Source organism: Thunnus albacares, chromosome 6 (assembly GCF_914725855.1).
Source record: "Thunnus albacares chromosome 6, fThuAlb1.1, whole genome shotgun sequence".
Classification (NCBI taxonomy): Eukaryota; Metazoa; Chordata; class Actinopteri; order Scombriformes; family Scombridae; genus Thunnus; species Thunnus albacares.
In genome coordinates this window covers 24,290,267-24,309,747 of record NC_058111.1, presented here as the reverse complement: position 1 = coordinate 24,309,747, position 19,481 = coordinate 24,290,267, and the positions used below count along the sequence as shown (strand labels likewise).

The window sequence follows — 19,481 nt, the reverse complement described above, 5'->3', positions numbered from 1 at the left end:
TGTTGTCAGGCATCACTAGCTAAAAACATGCCAGTGAATTTATCTATATTTTCAAGCAAGCAAATTGTGGAAAAATTATCAAATAGTATGAATCTAAACAATATTCCAGGAGATTGTTAAGTATTTTAAGTTAATATGGTTTACCTTTGGCCAGAGGCTCCACTGTGATCTTCTCGCTGTTGTTGCCATGACCAGCAGCAGTCACCGCCACCACCCAGATACTGTACTGTCTGTTCCGAGCCAAATTTGGGATCCTGTAGAAATACGCATCTGGAGACGCCTCAAATTCGCTCATCACCTGCAAACCGGAGAGAGGGAAAGGTTTCATGTATCATTGGGAAGCAGCAGCGTTCAGAATGCAGAAGCGTAGTTCAGAGCGTTATGTAGCAGCACGGGTACCATAGTCAATATTAATCATAATTAAATGGAAGTGTACCATGATTTATTATCATTCAAGATCACTATTCCTGTCTGTAAAGACTGGGTAGGACAGTGGAGCAAAACCAATGAAAATCTTGTGGTATACAAATACTATTACCATCGGATGCAGGTTAGAGCAGAAGACGATGTATTTCCTGATGATGCCGTTGAGTTTGAGTGGAGGCAGCCAGGAGACAAACACCACAGAGCTGCTGGAAGCTGCAGCCTTCACTCCTGCTGGAGGACCAGGAACTAGGGAAGAAAAGAACAGAGTAAGAGTATGCATGAATATGTACAGTAGTTTAAGTGAGTATTGCTATATATCCTACTGAATAAGCAGTATATGCATTAAAGTATGTGATGTAGGTTCAACCGACCAAAACTCCAGTTTGTTTTATAATCTTGAAACAGGTCATGATGAATATGAGTTGTAAGTGTTCTTATCCACCACTACAAAGAACCATAATCCTTGACTTGTGTGTGCTGTTATTGTGCAAAAATGTCTTTCAGTATCAAGTAAATTGTTCTGATACATAACTGGTAATGTCAGTGGATTTTCAGTATTTGACATAAAAAACTGAACAACAATTCCAGGTATCATTGAATTGGTCAGAACATATGATATTCAAATAACTACAATCATCACTGTATGTTTACATTTTAATACATTTTCATTGTCTACCTACTGTATCCCTGCATGACTTAAAGTAAGAACTTGAATTGGTTGAATTTGTTTCAGAACCTGAAAACACTGAAAGCAGAAGAAAACAAATGTTTCTACAGATAATTTCTCTATTTTCTAAGATTTAAGATGAACATAAACTTGAATGTGTTGTCTCTTTCATATCCAGTACTGTGGCATACCATCCTCTTTAGTGCGCACGTAGATCTGTTCACTGCGGACACCATCTCCAGCGTTGGTGAAGGCTAAGACCTGGATGCTGTAGTTAGTGTACTTCTCCAAACCATCCAGCTCCAGAGACGGCTGACTGGTGGTCACGTTCCTGATTTCTCCCAGTTCTGACACAGGAGAAGGAGATAAAATAATAAGCCTGGGCATCAAAAATGGTTCACAAATACTATTTTCCTCTGATAATATGGGTTAGACATTTGGTCCAGTGTAATTGAGGAGTCAACTTTAAATGTTCTTGTGGACTTTAAGCACTTCACTGCATAATGAAGAGTTTCAATTTAACAGCCATAAAGGGATTTTAATTTTCATTTGCTCTAACAGTTCACAACGCCTCTCCTCTCCTCTCCTCTGCTCTCCTCTCCCTTTCTCCTCTTGTCCTGTCACTCAGGCAGTGGGCCTCAGTGAGTTATTGCATTGTGAATTATTGATGGAGACTGGCCAGACTGCAGGTTGGATCACTGCTATTCAGCGCAATATACAATCAAGGGAAAAACACAAGAACCACAACTATTCCCTCTGTGCACTGCAGAGTTTGTATGCCCATTGCTGATCAGCATTACAAAAAACAATCATCTCATACTGTTATGTGGCACAAATTGTTTGAAAAATTTGATATTGTTCATCAAGTGTGTAAATCATCTGATATATACAAGAGAGATAACACTACCTGTAGTGCAAATGCTACTACTAGTGCAAATAAGTTGTTGAAAAATGTGCAAAAATGCTAACAGATAACACATAAACCTCAAATAATCAGATATAAAGTAGATGGAGAGCCACATTTGTCCTTTACTGAGGTAATTATCATTTATTATCTATCTGAAAATAACTGCTTTTATCTCAAAATTTCGCAAAACATGGTATGAAATTTTAGAAAACACAACATCACACACAGTTTGAATTATTCAAGTTACACCACGTCTGCAACACACAACAGTATATTACAGTATGATAATGCCACAGCTTCCCCTAGTGGATGAACCGTGAAAACAAGCAACAGCAATGCTGAAGACAGCATTAATGTCCGATCAGATGAATAGAATATAGACTTGATTGGCAAGTGAACTTTATTGATCTATAAATTATATCAGTGTTTGTGTGTGTGCATGTTAATACCTCCATCAGGCAGGTTGGCCCAGTAGATGACTCTGTAGCCCTGCAGGTTTCCATTAAGGGCCTCTCTGGGCAGCGGCATCCAGGAGAGAGAGATGACCTCTGGAGACTTGGCCACAGCCAGGACATTTTCAGGAGGCCGAGACGGCACTAACATTGACAAGAGAAGAAAAAATATCGGTGAGGGGGCTTAATGGACACTTCAAAAGTGGTAACAGGATCTGTGTGGTAATCTGGACAAGTAGCCTCATGTTTAAAATAGATTAAAATGTTGTAGTTCTTCAATATCTCAAAAGTAATGTGATTGTAACATATATAACACAGATATCACTAATTTCTTTCATGCATAAACCAGAGTGCTTAGAGTTAACTTAACCAGTCTATTTCATTTAACTATTCAAGAATAATATTAACAAGTTATTCATGTATATATCAAACTGTATGTTATTGAAGATTAATACTGTATTTTTATTCCTTCAGTTTTCTTTAGCTCACACACACACACCCACATTTACCCCAAAACATCCAAACCAATACCTTGTGCTCATCTATGACCTGTATTTACTCAACGAGTGATCATTAAAGTTAATTTGGATTGAACTCTCTGTGCCCCACTCTGTGATCAAAGTCCCTGTCCTTAAAGGAGCTATCAAGCCAAGATACCATCTCTATCACATAATTACCATTGCATCCTCATTTAAAAAAAAAAAAAAATTCTGTATGAAAATGTAGATATAAAAAGATAGATTTTTTTATTGTTGTAAAAGAAAAGTGTGAAATGATTTTATTACAGCCGGTAAAACACATACTAACAGTGCTTAGTGAGCCTGTTTGAAACTTTAAGTTGAAGAAATAATAATAATTAAATCAATTAATTTATTCCCACCCTCAAGTTGAATTGTTTCATTGAAAATTGTTAGGGTTCTCAAAAAAATTAAGGAACTGTTTATATTTTATAAAACCCAAGTACACATCCCACTCCATCACAGCCATGAACTGAACCGTGTCTGATGTTGTTCAAAAATTGTCCAGTAGATGGTAGTCTTTTACAAAAAATCAGTTTGAGCTTATTTGAGACTCATTGCATCTTAATGATTTGGTGTAAAATGGGAGGAATCTGGTTCAAAACTCATTAATCCAGTTCAAGATAAAAACTAAAACCGCAACTAATGCACATAATAAAAATAACAGGATATAATTACTTAAAGTGATGTCCTAATTAACCAAATAATAGTTTATTAAATATTAATAATAAATTCCTAAGCAGTGACACATAGACTCCAACCTTGGACATATAACACATATATAACACTTCATATCACCTACATCCCCTGCTTACCATCTTCCAGGGTTTTGGTGACCACCTGCTGTGAGGATGGCCCAGTCCCTGCCCTGTTAGCAGCCTGCACCACCACGCTGTACTGAGTGAACTTCTTCAGATTGTCCAGCAAGATGCTCTCTGTGGTGTCTCCTGTGGTGTCCACACTGATGATGGTGAACTGGTGGCTCCCACCAGGACTGTACTCCCTGTAGCCCACCTGGTAGCCGCGAATCACACCGTTCTGCAGGTGCTTCTGGGGAGGCTGCAAGACGAGGATTAATAGAGGAATAACAGTCATAAACAGCTTTTACAGCAAATAGGACAATAATTTTGGATGATTCTGCAAGGTTATGCCCCTGAACTTTATCTGTTACATATGAACTACCATTACTCTACTATACTTACTATATCTTCTGTCAATTTCATACATGTATAAACAATCATGACCAAATTATCATCACCATAGTACCAGGTTGTAAAATAAACCTGGAATTGAAGTTGTACACTGCCTAAGGCCTAAAATCATTGTTTCTCTTTCTAATGCTACCTATTGTCTTTAACCATGTAGTTTAGCCCACTGGTTCGCAACCTATGGGTCCTGACCCCCACTAGGGGTCACTAAAGCTTCACAGGGGGTTGAGAGGCCTTCTTGATTTTAAGGGGTGTAAGAAAACTTTTTTTAATATACAGTATATTTCTGCATTTCATTAATTTCTGTGAAGAAAACAAGTAAATGTAATTGTTCATTTTAATGTTTAGATTGTTATTCAAGATATAAATGATCCACTCTCTGCTAAATAGCCTCATTGTGCATTAGAAAAGTACAAAGTTAAAACAACCAAAGCGCAAACAGAACAATGGCCAAGCATCAGGGAGAAGAAAACACAGAATGAAAGAAGCCTATTAAGTATGTATGTTAGATAAAAAAAAATATATATATATATAATACAGACAGAGAATTGTATAGAAAGTTCTCAAAAATATAAAGAAAACTCATCTCTGATGCAATATTCACAGAAAATAACCTGCTCGGTATTCATCCAAATTGCAAGTTTTACACAAACTTCCTGCAGTTATTGTGTTCACTATTTGGGTTAATTGTACAGTTTATCAGTTGTTCTGTGCTGTTATTGTTATGCATTGAATATAATATAAGAATATCCATAAAATATCTTATTTCATCAGGAGTCATCAGTTTACTCAGTGATAGAATGGAGATCCATTAAGGAAGAAGGTTGGGAACTCCTGGTTTAGGCTATTTTAATATATATATATCTTTCTATTTATTTAGATGCCTATATCTATTTATTTATTATTAAGTGATTGCTAGTGTTTCTGGAGTCCAAAGTAAATAACAAAAATAAAAACAAACAGCAAAATAATGGTAAAAATGAAAAGCAGCCCAGACACTGTTTTACAACTTTTTACATATTGTCATATTTTACCATTTGATGTTTAATTCATACAGTAATGACTGACAAGATGTACATTATAGTACATATTCTACATGCTGGTATGTATTTCAGTCGGCTCATAGTAAGACACATAAAATTTGACTGCACCTTCCAGGAAACTTTAATACTCTGAGGGGAGGTGGGCTCCAGAGTGACATCTTGTGGAGGGCCGTCAGGAGCTGTAAATGAAACACATCACTCAACATTACTGCACTCTCGTATTTAAATGGGAGAGATGATCCGCCATCAAGAACAATTTACTTCACCCTTTTACTTCACCCTACTTCATCCCTTTCAATTACACTAGATGGTGCTGTTGAGTTGAGAATATATTCTATTCATGCTCTTGCTCATTCATGCACCTTGCAGCTTAATAATCATTAAAAAAAACTTGTAACATCATCAACTTTAACCTCTGGAAATAATGTGAGAAATGATACATGTTTTATTTAATTTGAAGTTCATGACTTTATTTTTTGCAATGAATCCAGTAATATGTCCCGTTTTAATGTGCTGTCATGCCTGTGGGGGGACCATTACAAGCAATAGAAGATAAGTGAACACTGATTGAGCTGACTAAAAGCAACAGTGAACTGATCTGTTTCCCCAGATATAAAAGATGATAGCCTCCATTTAAAACAACCATAAAATAAATGTTCTAGGTGACTCAACAGGTTTGAGGGCCAGGAGGAAATGGACACTTTATCTGAATAGGTCTCTTTCCAAACTAGCATTTTGGCAGCACGTTAGTCATCTAAGGACCAAAGTTAAAGTATTAAAATAAATTATAGCGACAGTGTAAAGTTAATAATATCCAAATGGACACGTTTGAAGAGTGTGAATTGGTGATAGTGTCGTTTAATATTATTTCAGCTGTACCCTAGACTGATAACTTACTGTAAAAGTCCTTGTGAGAAGCTCACTAACCTGCTTCATCCGTGGTGATGGTGAGCTCGTTGCTAGGGTTGCTGTTGCCGATGATGTTCTTGGCAACCATGCGGATGTTGTAAGTGGAAGAAGGGTGGAGGTCAATGATAGTTGCCTGGTTGAGCTGGGGTGACACATCTTTGGTTACCTGGGCTGATAGCCATGAAGCTAAACGAATACAGGGAGAGAGAAGGTGATGTGTCACTGTTCACACGTGCCATTTTCCACACACGCTTCACTGCAGTTCAGTCACGTCTACCTGATTTGTTCTTGCACTCAATGTCATATCCTGTGATGGGGCTGTTGCCATCGAAACCCATGGTCCAGCGGAGAGCTATGGTCCGATCTTTGACCTCCCGGATCTCCACCTCTGGAGGGTCAGGGGGCTCTGGGGAAAAGTGTGAACACAACAGTGTGTGAGACATAGAGACAGAGATAGTGGGAGAGAGAGAAAACTCTGGAGTCTTGAAATAAAACTGGATGGCAGACAGACAAGATAGATGTATCAGTTTTACTCGATTGATTTCCTCGTGAAAGATTAGGGGGAGCTGCAAAGAGCAGGAGTCACACCGTGCAGCAATTAAATTAATACATGAATGAATTAAGTAATAAATGACTGAAAACTTTACTACCCCTGAGGGAATTTTGTCTTCTTCCAAACAAACCAACTGAAAAAAAAGCTCCTACTGTGAGCAGAGCTGAGTCTGAGGCGAGGGGGAGCTTACCTTGCACTGTCAGCTGAATGATGCCTCGGTCTTCACCGAAGGAGTTGATGGCATGACAGGAGAAGAACCCAGAGTCCTCACGAACAGTAGGCATAATCTACAGAGAGACACAGATCATTCAAGGCATTCAGGTGGGTGGAGACTCGGACTATCCTTTAACAATCTAAAATTATGTTTTGTCCCATTTGATTTTTCAAAATGGAGGATGGGCAGTGTACTCACCTTCAATAACTATATATTAAAGAAGAGAAGGAGACAAACTTCTGGTAGGATTTCATCCTAAACCATGTGGGATACTTAACTACTCAATTATCTCAAGTCACATACAACACAGTGTTCCCCGTAGTTTTACAGTATTGCAATACACATGTTCTCGTTCATACTGTGTTTTAATAACCATCAAATTGAACTAGAAGGTAGCTCTTTAATATTTCATACTCTACTTGTAGATTTTAAGATTATGTGAATGTATTCCAGCCTGAATTCTCTCTGCCATGCCTCCCTCTCTGCTTTCCATCTGTCTGAAAAGATAAAAATGACTGAAAGCTGGTTCGCTCCCCAAAAATTAGATCGAAAAATGTGTGAAAACTGAATTCATGGCACCCACCACCAATGTGGAGATGACTTCGTCAGCCACCTCCTTGACGGTGACCACGTATCGGCTGGTCTCGGGGTTGATGATGCGTTCTTCTTTCTCCCAGCGCACCATAATGGGCTTCTCCCCATGAGCTATGCAGCTCATCCTCTTCTCCTCGCCCTGCGTGGCCAGCGTGGTGTTGGGGTAGGAGGTGATCATGGCTGGGACTGGATGAAGGTGACAGAAAAGGTAGAGGAGGGGAGCAGGGAGAATGAGGATGGGGAGGAAGGAGATGAAGAAAGGAGAATAGTCATTGATATATATCAGTTAAAATATCTAGATTTTGGCCATTTCATGCTGTTGTTGAAGACGTCATTAGAGTCATATCAAAATCACCTTTTTCAACAGAGTACGTACTTCCTTCCCCCAAGGACCATTTTGGAAATAATTGCTTTCATAGTGCCATGTGTTCATCAAAAGAAAAAGAGAAGAAAGAATCTCATTCTGCAAAAAGGCACATATGCATTCTCTAACTCTACTGTATTTCTTGTCTAGAAGGCTTCCTTTTCTCTTTTTCTTTGACAATTATGACAACCATTTAAACACACAAGGGACCATCATGAAGTCATGTTTGAGTCTACCTGTCTCCAGTAATACTTGGAGATTGAAAGCTCCTCAGGTAAGAATGCGCCTGCTTTGATAACGACAGCGAACGGTAACATGCCGCTTTCAGGGGATGAGGCGGAGGAACGGAGAAGAAAGAGGTGACTCCTGACTGAACTCCCATCGGTCTAAGCATGGAGCCGGTCTGGCTCTACGCCGTAACTGCACGCCAGCCTCATTAGCAACACATCTAGCCTGTGTGTGTGTGTGTTGTGAATGTCTCTCACCCAGACTACTCACAGTCTGTACTCACACTATTCTCATACTCACACTTTCTTTCATTCTGTCTTTTTCTCCCTACTTGCATGAGGCTGTCTCCCGATTATAACCCTCACAGAGACTTTCAGGTGCTATTCACAGTATAATGATCTCTAAAGTGTGAAGCTCCTGAATTGGATTACACCATATTAGTTCTGAAGCTCTGAGCAGAGAGAATGAATATGCTAATCTTTATCAGTGTGGACATTATGGACGTCACCCTAATTATTATTATAGACATCACAATGCAGGTAAAATAATTTAAACTATTTGATAACATTGCTGCCAGCGGCTTGATGGCTTATGAGAATCTCTTTAAAAGGAATCAAGCACAGGAATCCATTCAAAGCTACACGCAAAAAAGGAAATGACTGGAAACCTTTAAACTGCTAATGTAGTGTCAAAAACAACGCTCCACTTCTGTTATTCTATTATTTTAGACAGAATGCCATTCATGAGTGTACAACAACCACTTCAAAAATGAACAAGGAAGAGAGAGACATTCAATAGTTGTCATTTCAGATAGCCGGGGGAAAAAAACCTGCATGGGCAGACAACTAACAAAGTAGAAACTTAACTGGAAGGCACAAATAGGACATATTTCAGCATTAACACCTCAAATGTCTTCCATACAATGTAGAATAAAGTGCAACTATGTTTTGATTTGTTAGCAGGCAATCTCTGAAAACACTACATTAAAAGATTGTCTTTATCTTTTAATTTGTTGATTATTTTTCTTGATTAAGCACTTAATCATTTGGTCTATAAATATCAGAGTACAGCGAAATAGCCCATCATAATTTCAAAGAGATAAGGGAGACTCTTCAAATTGTATTTTTTTGTCTGACCAACAGTTGCTGCTGGTTTGCTTGATACATTCCTTACATCTGCCTTAATTGATTTTTTGGCCACTTGGGGGCAGCAGAAACAAGCTGTGGGCACAAAATTGAATTATTATCACTATAAAATTTGGGAACTGTTTAAACAAGCAAGCAGATACAGAGCAACATAATCATTCATTGGGAATCGTGTCTCTGACCACCTGACTAATGTAAGTCCAATATTTAATCACCCTTTAGCTCTGTTTTGGTCTCCACCAACTCCAGAGGGAAATATCAGGCTCATTAGGTACTAAATGCTTCACCATGTTCACCCTTTGGGTTTTTAAAGCTTTTTCACAGAGAACTGCTTCCTGCTGCATTCGGAGCGGTGAGAGTGAACCACAACAGTAAAGTTGTGGCCTTGAAACAAAACCATTAGCTTAAAGATGCTATAAAGCTCCATAGAACAGCAGATTCAAGTGATTCTCTGTGGGTTTGTTTCTACAAGTTGATTGATCAGTTGTTACTGAAATACTGATTAGAGGAGCTTTCAATTATCTGAATTATTTTGTGCATTTTGTTGTGAGTGACTTTATGATAATTTTTATTTACATTACACATTCAAGTGTTAATTTAAAGATTTCTAGTATCTGTGAGGTAAACATGTTCTGCAGTGAATTCAGTACCATGTCATTGAAAAGGACAGTAGTGGCAGATACTGCTATAGCAGTGGTTGGAGGCCTTCTCCTCCAAGAGAAATGCAATATGTGTGTTTGAGCCAGAGTGTGAATGTCTGTACACTCCTGAATAATGTGTCTGTGTGCATGTGTGTGAGTGTTACACTGCATGTGCATATGTATGAATAAGAGTGGATAAGAGCGGCTGTGTCTGGGGGAGCTAAGTGGGCGAGCACAGAGAGCAGAAAAGACTTGTGCTCATGACACATCTCAGCCACACTACACGATGGAGAAGAGAGAGAGAGCATGACCCCTGCAGCGCTAACTATGATCCCTCTCCCTCTGCCTCGCTCTCTCACTCCATCTCCCTCCTCAGGCTCCCACCAGGATAGCGATGATTTAATGATGAGAGAGACCACTTTGATTATTCATACACAGCAGACAAGTCCGCTGGCCGTGCTGTTGTCTCACACAGACACACACATTTGAACATATACAGACATGCACGGATAAAGACAGAGACACACACCCTTGCACTTTCAGTAATACACAAATAAAACAAACAGAAACAGAAACTGGCCTTGCAAACATGTACAGTATGAATGTCTGCACCATGACAAGATAAAAAATAGAGGTGATGCACATGCACAAATAGATGCAAACCAAAACAGAAGCACAAACAACGAAACACACAATTTATAAATGCACACATGGCTCCCCACACATACTGTATTCCCATGGGTCAAATTGTGTTTGTAGATAATTTTGTAATCATTTGTTTTGGCCTTTCACAGGCACCAGTCTGGTACCGTCTGCTTGTAGAAGGAGTGCCAGGAAGGTTAGACAATCACAAGTCAATTAAAGTACTTGAAATTATAATGAATCATCTATTAAACTGTACTTGTGAATGGCAATTTGCCTGACAGTGTTTGAATGTCCCCGATGTGTTAAACCTAACCTATCCCGTAGTGTGTAGAGGCTGAACACCACTGCAGATTATTTTTGCTCCATTGTTATTATTTCAGTACTACATGTAAAAATGTAGCTACTTGTATGTGCTTGTCAGTTCTGGATTTTTAAGGCTTAAAGCTGGAGAGCTGGAGCTGGAGACTTTTGTCTCCCCCCTCTGGCAGTGAGAGTAATTACAAAAACAATGTTGACAAACTGTCGACATGTGCTTATGTCATAGGCTCTGGCATAGCCTACTCCATTACTACTGTTGCGGCTGTAAAACGATAGATACATTTTTTTAGAGCGGCACAGGACCCCCGCGAAATGATTTGTTTCACTATCAGAATTTCAAGTTAAAGAGCTAACTGGAAGTTAGCTGATTGGTCAGAGGAAGTCTGCATTATTCATGCATTCATCTGGCCAATGTGGTAATGTCAAACCCGACACCAGATTAAAAACTCTGGTATGCTGTGAAATACAGAGAGATTTATCTGGTGGTGATAAGCTTAATCAGCAATATCTGAACTCATTTGGCAAGGTTTTTAATATAACGGACGTTCATTTATATGTAAAAGTTCTGCACTGCAGGTCTAAACACATATAAAACCTTTTTTTTTGATGATGATCCCTTCAATTTGGGGATTAAAGAATTGTGAGAAATCAACACATTGTCATACCGAAACAACAGAATAGGTGTAGAAATAGAAATTTGCAGTCCCAAAAACAACATGAGTGTTTTTCACGCCCTCCACAGGACGGATGGGGACTAGACCACATATATGCCACTTTCCAAAACCATTGCCACCATGATTAGGCAAAAATAATCTTATCAAGTCATCTTATACTGACGTCATCTGAACTGTGTCAATTCCCCGGGTAATAATTACCACGGCTGCTAGATGGCGTAAACGTAACTATAGGTCATTTTTGCTGGCCTGAATTTTAGACCTATGCTGTAATTTTTGTTGTGAGGACGCATACAGACATGCACCAAGCTGGACATTTTACAACTGCAAAATAAACTTGTCAGTGCTCTCTGGTGGACAAACTATGTAATGGCAACACTGTTTGTAAATTACCTCAAACGTATCTTCGGCATTTCTTTTCTGCGATTTCTTGTCACTTATAAGGTGACACATATGTCAATACTGATACTGTATATTTGTGATAAGCTAGATTCGGCAAATGTTTTGTTCAAGCTCTAATTTGTATACTGTGAATTCAAATCCAGAGAGTTAAAGAGCACACAAACACAAATCTCCCATACACACAGTTTCTCTTTCTTTTTTCTCCACAGTACATTTCCTTCTTTGAAGCAGCGAACAAAAATTAAAACGGTATGCTGCTTGTGTTTCTGTGCGTGTACAACTGTGCATGTAGGCATGTGTGCTCACAAGTGTGTGCGTACGTGCACCCTCAACCCCCACCCACCCCCGACATGATGGAATGTGTCAGACTTGGGACTGCCAACGTTTAAACCTCATCTCTTATTCACTCGCAGCCCCTCCCTCTCCCTCGCTCCCCACACCATCATCCCCTTTCCCACTGCCCCCGCGCAGGAAATCGCTGATTTATTTTGCATAGCAACTATGAATTTTAAGTGAGTCCTATTAAAAGAGTCTCCTCAGCCCCTTCTCTAAATGTTATTGCTTCTTAACAGGGGTTATTTTCTCCTTCTAAATCTGAGGCCTTGGCAGTGCAAGTTAACACTGACGAGGCTCATGTTTGCTCATTGAAAGAACTCAAGAAAGGGCACACAATGACAGTACGCAAGGCTCTGTGTGTGTGTGTGTGTGTTTAAAAGAATATTTGTTTATGTTTGTATGTATGAGCACATGCTTCTCGGTTTAGGTGTGTGTATGTTCCCTCCTGTGTATGAATATGCATGTATGAATACATCTGTGTGCATTTAGTTTTGTTTCATGATGTGTATGCATATATGTGAATGAAACATGCAAAATGTTCATGTATTCAAGATCTCTACCATGTGAAGTAGACTGCAGTATCTCACATGTTCTACAATCTTCACCAGTCTTGGTTGTGCTTCAGTGGCCCGAGCTGAGGTGAGGCTACTCACTCGCTTCCTCCTCATCTCATCTCTACGCATCTACTGTGCAGCACTCGCAGGGCCCCGGGCTAAACCTATTCTTTTTGATAGCCCATAATTGCTCGGTTGATGTATATTTTTTAATATCCAGCGATATTACAGGGGCCTGGTAATAAAACACAGGCGGGTAGAGGAGAAAGTGTGAGTGGGAAGAGGGGAGACAAGGGAGAGAGAGAAAGCAGAGGGGATGGAGAGGGAGGGAAAGGGGGCGGGGGGGCAAAACAGAAAGGTGCAGACAGGAAGAGAGGGAGGTGAAGAGGGATAAGAAATGTAGAGAGGTGGACGCTTTTTTGTTTCTCTAGCCCATGCTGTCAGTGGCACATCTTGACCCCAAGTTACCAATTATCTTGGTGGTGAAGCAATCTTAACATTTGTAGATGGAACAAGATCTTAAACGATGAATCATTGATCAAGAAAAAATGAATTGGCAGCTACTTCATCAATCATTCCACTTATTTTTCAAGCAATAATGACAAACATTCGCTACGAGGCAATTTGCTGCTTCTCTTTGTCATATATGATAGTAAATTCAATATCTTTGTGTTTTGGACTGTTGGCTGGATAAAACAAGACATTTGATGACATACTGTACCCTCAGGCTCTGAGCATATTGACATTTTTTCAGTACTTTTAGTACAAATCAAGAAAAAAGTCAGAAAACTAATCAATAATCAGCAGTTGCAGGCCTAGATGGAACCAGTCAGTTACTGACAATTTACAAACCATGCTTGAATTCACAACATGGATATTAAAATAGGATAATTAGAATGAGGAACACCTTATCATCCACTGTATAAAAGGGTTTTTAGAATTCATTAGCTATGTAAGATTTTATATATTAAAAAGATTCTAGGTTATTTACAGAGTCAAAAGATTCCTGCTATTGTACAAGCACATTTGTCACTTTACAAGAATCACTATGTTGACACTATAATTTAGAAAGAAGACTAACACCAAAACATGCACAGACACACACACACACACACAGAAGAGCAGTGCAGATTAATGTATAATGATTTAAATATATGATGTATTACTCTAATATTCATCTGGGAATAAAACTATTTTGTTAGCAGATTGATTCAATAAAGCTAAAAAATGATCTGTAAATGGTGAGTAAATGTATGGTTTGTTGTGTGCAATGGGGGACTTAGACACTTGGAGACACACACAGCTGCCAGCAAATGAACAAGGGTATAAAATGAAACGAATAACGTGTTATTTATCTTTTTAATCTTTCTCTCGTTGCTGGAAATGTAAGAAACAAAGACAGCCAGAGAGTGCAAATAAAGCAGAGAAACATGCGGACTGCTTTTCCCTTGAGCCCCTTGTCGGCTTCTAATTGAAGTATTGACGGATTTAAATGAGGCAGAAATGCACTCCAGCGTCTCCTAACAAACACACAAACACACACACACACACACACACACACACACACACACACACACACACAATGCAGCAGGCATGGATAAATGAATGAAAATGAAAACAGATATGAAATGGTAAAGACACATGTAAGCAGTAACATGCAGTATATATGATAACAGACTGTAAGGTTAAAAAATAAAGAGAAGTGTGTAATTGTCCTCAAACACACACACACACACACACACACACACACACACACAAACACTGGGAAATGGACATGATGGTGTTGGTGAATACGAGCACAGTAATGGTCTCCCTTTTTCAAAACCACTCATGCGAGTAAGTACACTTTTAGAGAAAGCATCTTGAGTGTACGAGTACAGTTTAGGGTTTAAAGGGCATGAAATGTGATCTGTTGATGAGTGACAAGCACGCGACTGAGCCAGCATGTAATGACAGAGCAGCCAATGGCAGCGGAGGTACGACAGCACAGAATATTATCATAGGTCTAAAAACCCTTACAGCTGTTTCCTGTAATGTGAATTATTCTAGCCATGAAGATGACATGTCAATGCTAACTGAATCATAAATTACTTGGGAGGTTTTAAATGACACTGCAAAAGAAATGTAATTCAAAAGTAAATGGACAAAGTGAATATTGATTAAACGAGTGAGGACAACTCACTTTTACAGTGTTACTGATGATGACATACTCTGATAACGTCATGGAGGCATTTTGAAGTGTGTTAGCATGATTATTGATTAGATGCAGTATTAATAAAATGTACATGGCGTTGATTAAATTAAATCAGATAACAGTGGTTTTGAATCAAATAATTTTATGTGTGGAAAGTAATGTGATTGGTGAAATGTACAAACATTTTTATGTATTGCAAGAATTATAAGTACTTGGTAAAACTGCTCAGATTGGTTGAGTTGGTATTGATTATTGCAATTGTATAAAAGGTCAGACGGCTGTTTGCAGGTGCTGCAAAAATACATAACTGTTCATTTGATTTTTAGCAGTAAGAATACATTCTGTAAGCAGCCACTGGGTACATTTCTAATAAGAATTAAGTGACTAGCACAGTAACTATAGTTACAAACTGAAAAAAAAAAAACTTTTGTACTTTGTGCGTACACACAACTGCTGTCAACTTGTGAACAAAACATAATCTGTTGATTAATATCAATAAAAATGATAACTCATTTATTTTAATCAAATTACTGTACAAAATGTAAATTTATCTTTCAGGGAAGAACATGTTTTTGATATAAATAATAAAAGCTGTAAATAATGTTACCGTTGCAGTTCATCTTAATGAAACTACTGGTCCTTTATGAGAAGTAAGTCTACATTATTCAGCAGTGAAGTTGTCAAAATTCCCTTTGATAGTGCAGAGTACAGCATGAAACTGAAGCCTAGAGCAACAGTAGAGTGAGTTCGGTGGGTCAACTCTTGATCTCTTTCTCTCTCTCTCCTCTACTATGGAAGATAATACGACTATAAAAATCGATGAAACTGAAACTATGCATGCAATCTCAGTTTACTTCTCACACTCCCCACATCACTACAAGATGCACACACACCAGCAAGACTACACACACACATACCAGTGTTCTTTCTCTTCTCTATTTTGTTGTAAAATGTGTGCATAGCATAACTCAAAACATCAAATATCTCAAAAAGTTGAGTGGGATCACACCACAAACCACTCTTATGCCCTGCTTGCTCCTGCATATTTTCTCAGTAGAATGCTGTTACAGCAAGATGGCCTCAAAAATAAAAAAACAAAGGTCAGAGAAGAGAAAAGAGGAGTAAATCAGCACTGATTACTGAGCTGTATCATCTCTCTTATAGTGAGTCTTGTCTTCGACTCTGAATGACTCAAATTGGCATAACAGAGTCCAGCAGATACAGTACAAGCACCTCATGAATGAATGCAGTTCCAATTTATTACCTGCATTTTTCATATTTTCATATTCTTACAAAAACATTCAGTGTAAAACCAAATGTGAAAACAGGTTTAATGCATGAAAAAAAACTGAGAGCTGAGTTGAGTTAGAGTAGCTGCAGCCACAGTGGTTGTTCTGTGGCTGGTAGAAAATGGAAGAAAAAGGGTTAGTACAGCTATAGGTCAACTTGCTGCATAGCAACTGGGTGCTACAGTCAGGAAACTGACCTATGAAAACACAGAGAGCATGTTTGTCTCTGAGCCTGCTGCTGTAGTGCTGACAGCTTCGCACAGTGGCAGCTCTCAACCTTGTACACTGCGAGGCTTAATTACAGTGACACATGAATATCCATAACATGCCAGTTGATATTACTGATAAAAAAAAACCTGATTTATCCAGCAGGATATTGTTACACAAATTATTTTCTTTGGCATTTCTTCTACAAAGAGGTCAGGGGTCAGGGTCAGTTATAGAACATTTTGAACAATTGACCATCTCCATCCCATCAGGCTTACTTGAATTAATGAAGTTCAATATGTGCTCCTTGTAATAGGTAAAGATGCAACCACACACATACACTTACATGTTTTGCATACAGTACTTGTGTTTTATAAATCAGACTGTTGGCTGGTGAGGAGAGAGAGAGCGAAGAAGAAGAGATAGAGAGAGGGCTGCCCGTCAGCGGGGCTCCTCATGCTCCAGTTTGATAACAGCAGCAAAGAGAAAATAAGACCCACTCGCATCTAAGCCCCATGGATATGAGGAGCCACTCCTTGCACTATAGGGGAGCTACATGCTAATGCTCACTGGAGGCAGGAGAGCTGTAGCAGGGGGACATTAACATACCGACCACTGAAGAGAGCAGTGAAAACAAACACTCACACACAAAAAGACACATGCTTACATACAGTCAGAATAGGAAACAGCAAGATAAGTTGTCTGCATGCAGATAAATAAATATGTGCAGGCAAATTTTCCCTTAGTGTCACTGGATATTAGCCTTCAGTGTTTCAACAAAGTGCTAATGTGAATAAGGGTCTACTTTTTTCATCTTCCCAAGTAATAATGTTTTGAAACAAATCTGTCTTCAAATTTATATCATGTCAAGTCAACAAATTAACCCCTTTGATGCTTAGCTTAGCTTATAAAATCACTGTTTTATAACCATATTAGAGGATATTTGGGCCAGTGAAGAGTTTTAGATGTATTATGACCAGAATCTGAAAGACTCAGTTTGTTAATCATTTGCACAGCGTGTAAATCTGCCTCTCACTTCCTTTTGTTTATGTGCTAAATTAATGTCTTTAAAGAGGAGCTATCTGGAAAATCCTGCGGCTGACTATTGCCACGCCAACCCAGATATTAAAATACACATTGATTGCTGCCCATCAGCTGATATTGATCAGATAAAGGCCCTTACTTTTGACGGTGAGGTACATGGACTTGCTGACATCAGCTCCCACGTCGTTGCTGACCTTACACAGGTAAAAGCCGTTGTCATCCTCTAGCACGTGTTTGATCAGCAGAGAGCCGTTGCTCAGCAGCTGGATGCGAGAGCCGCTGTTCAGAAGGATGGGCTGAAACTGGGGGACGCCTGCGCCTGCAGCACGAAAAGAAACAATGGTGTAAATAATGACAAAATATAATATGTGACTCTTCATATATATATATATATATATATATATATAAATGTGCACACAAGCCCACATTTTGCCCTAAAATGTTCAGTAGAGAAATAGATGTATAATGCTAACATGGCATACAATACAGTAAGCTGACCAGTGTGTGTATGTGTGTGTGTATGTGTGTATTCATCTGACCATGCATCTGTGTTTACAGATTTGATGACAAAGCCTGTCAGATTTAGGGAGGATTGTAAACATGTTTCTTAACACAGGCCTAAATCCTTAAACCGCCAAACAGCTGCTGAGTGCAGTGTAGCGGGCCGAGCTGCCGGTGTGATGCAATCAGAACAGACATAATACTCGTGTTCAACAAGACAGCAGATTGGTGCAGAGGAACAACAGGCAGAGGGAGACCAGAGAGGCCTTGCTAGCCTTCAGCATCGGGGTGTTGCCAGAGAGATTCGAAGATGTTTACTGTAGTTAGACGAGGATTTCCTCTGACTTAATATTCCTGTGTGTGAATGGTCAACTCTCTGGATTTATTCTGTGCATTTATGTTTGCTGAGATAATGGATCCGGAGGAAATATTCACAACAACTATGTTAATGACCTTAAAATATAAATTGATGTAATCTCAGCTGAGCATAGAGGAATCCTAAAGGCATGGATTTGTCTGGTTTGAGAATAAGTGGAGTCAAAAGTCCAATCAGACTGACGTTTAAAATCCATCATTGAAGGATCATTGAAATAATTGGACTTGGCAACTTTGACACATTCTGGCTTGCTGCCTGCGTGTAATTAATATCTATCTTTTTAATAGAAAATGATATAATTGCTCTTGTTCTATTGTTAAACAATGCAGTGTCTCATCTCTAATAGCAGCCTTAAATCTGTAGGATATGTCACTGACACTGAATTATAAGGATAACGTCTTTAGCAACCGTGCGTGCTCTGCTCTTATAATGATGAAAGCACTGTATTCCACCTTGCTCATGTAGTATTAAACACGTGTGAACTGAGCCAGATGCTGCATTAGCTCGTGTTAAAGTTAGCGTGTAGAGATTAGGCCATTTAGTGAGCTGTGGGTTTTTGCTTTTTAATTAAAATGCAGTCAAGTGGCTGTGGCTAGCAAAGGGTCAAGTGGTGACTTTGTTCCTGCTCCCCTGGCTCTGAGAGAGAGAGGAAAGGAGAGCGGGGGAGATGTGTTCTTCCTTGAATTATGGATTTTGCATATCCAAATAGTGCTAGTCGTTATGCTAATAGCAGTTGACCTTTACTTACTGTTCCATATCTCCCAGAGACACTCATCTGGCTCTTAGCTACTTCTTTTGCAGTAAAAGCATGCTAGACAGCCATTCTCTAGACAAACTGCACTCTGGCTTACAACAAATTAGACGATAGCTTCCCAAGCCACCTTCCCTGGATACATTTTTTTCTGTGGTTATTTTCATTGCCTCTTTGCTATGACTGATATCCTGTTCAAAAATGTATTAGAGAACATCAGGAAAAATGTGAAAAACAGGTAAAAAAAAAAAAAAGGTGCCATGTGGTGCTTTACTCTGGATAGCTTGTTTCTAACATTACGGCTGAGTAGATACACACACA

General features: G+C 39.0%; 1 protein-coding gene across 2 annotated transcripts in view; it reads right to left on the bottom strand.

Moving 5' to 3' along the window:
* dscamb (Down syndrome cell adhesion molecule b) overlaps positions 1-19,481 on the bottom strand; it is a 126,320-nt gene that overhangs the window by 16,677 nt on the left and 90,162 nt on the right. Inside the window, exons 11-21 of one of the 2 annotated variants that reach the window (XM_044354778.1) lie at positions 17,672-17,851; positions 7,481-7,677; positions 6,874-6,970; positions 6,408-6,536; positions 6,149-6,316; positions 5,330-5,400; positions 3,786-4,029; positions 2,450-2,596; positions 1,285-1,440; positions 533-672; positions 145-298 (exon numbers count right to left, since the gene is read on the bottom strand). In XM_044354778.1, the coding sequence (XP_044210713.1) occupies positions 145-298; positions 533-672; positions 1,285-1,440; positions 2,450-2,596; positions 3,786-4,029; positions 5,330-5,400; positions 6,149-6,316; positions 6,408-6,536; positions 6,874-6,970; positions 7,481-7,677; positions 17,672-17,851 (1,683 nt within the window). The remainder of the gene's footprint in view (positions 1-144; positions 299-532; positions 673-1,284; positions 1,441-2,449; positions 2,597-3,785; positions 4,030-5,329; positions 5,401-6,148; positions 6,317-6,407; positions 6,537-6,873; positions 6,971-7,480; positions 7,678-17,671; positions 17,852-19,481) is intronic. The other variant, XM_044354779.1, reaches the window with a different exon arrangement.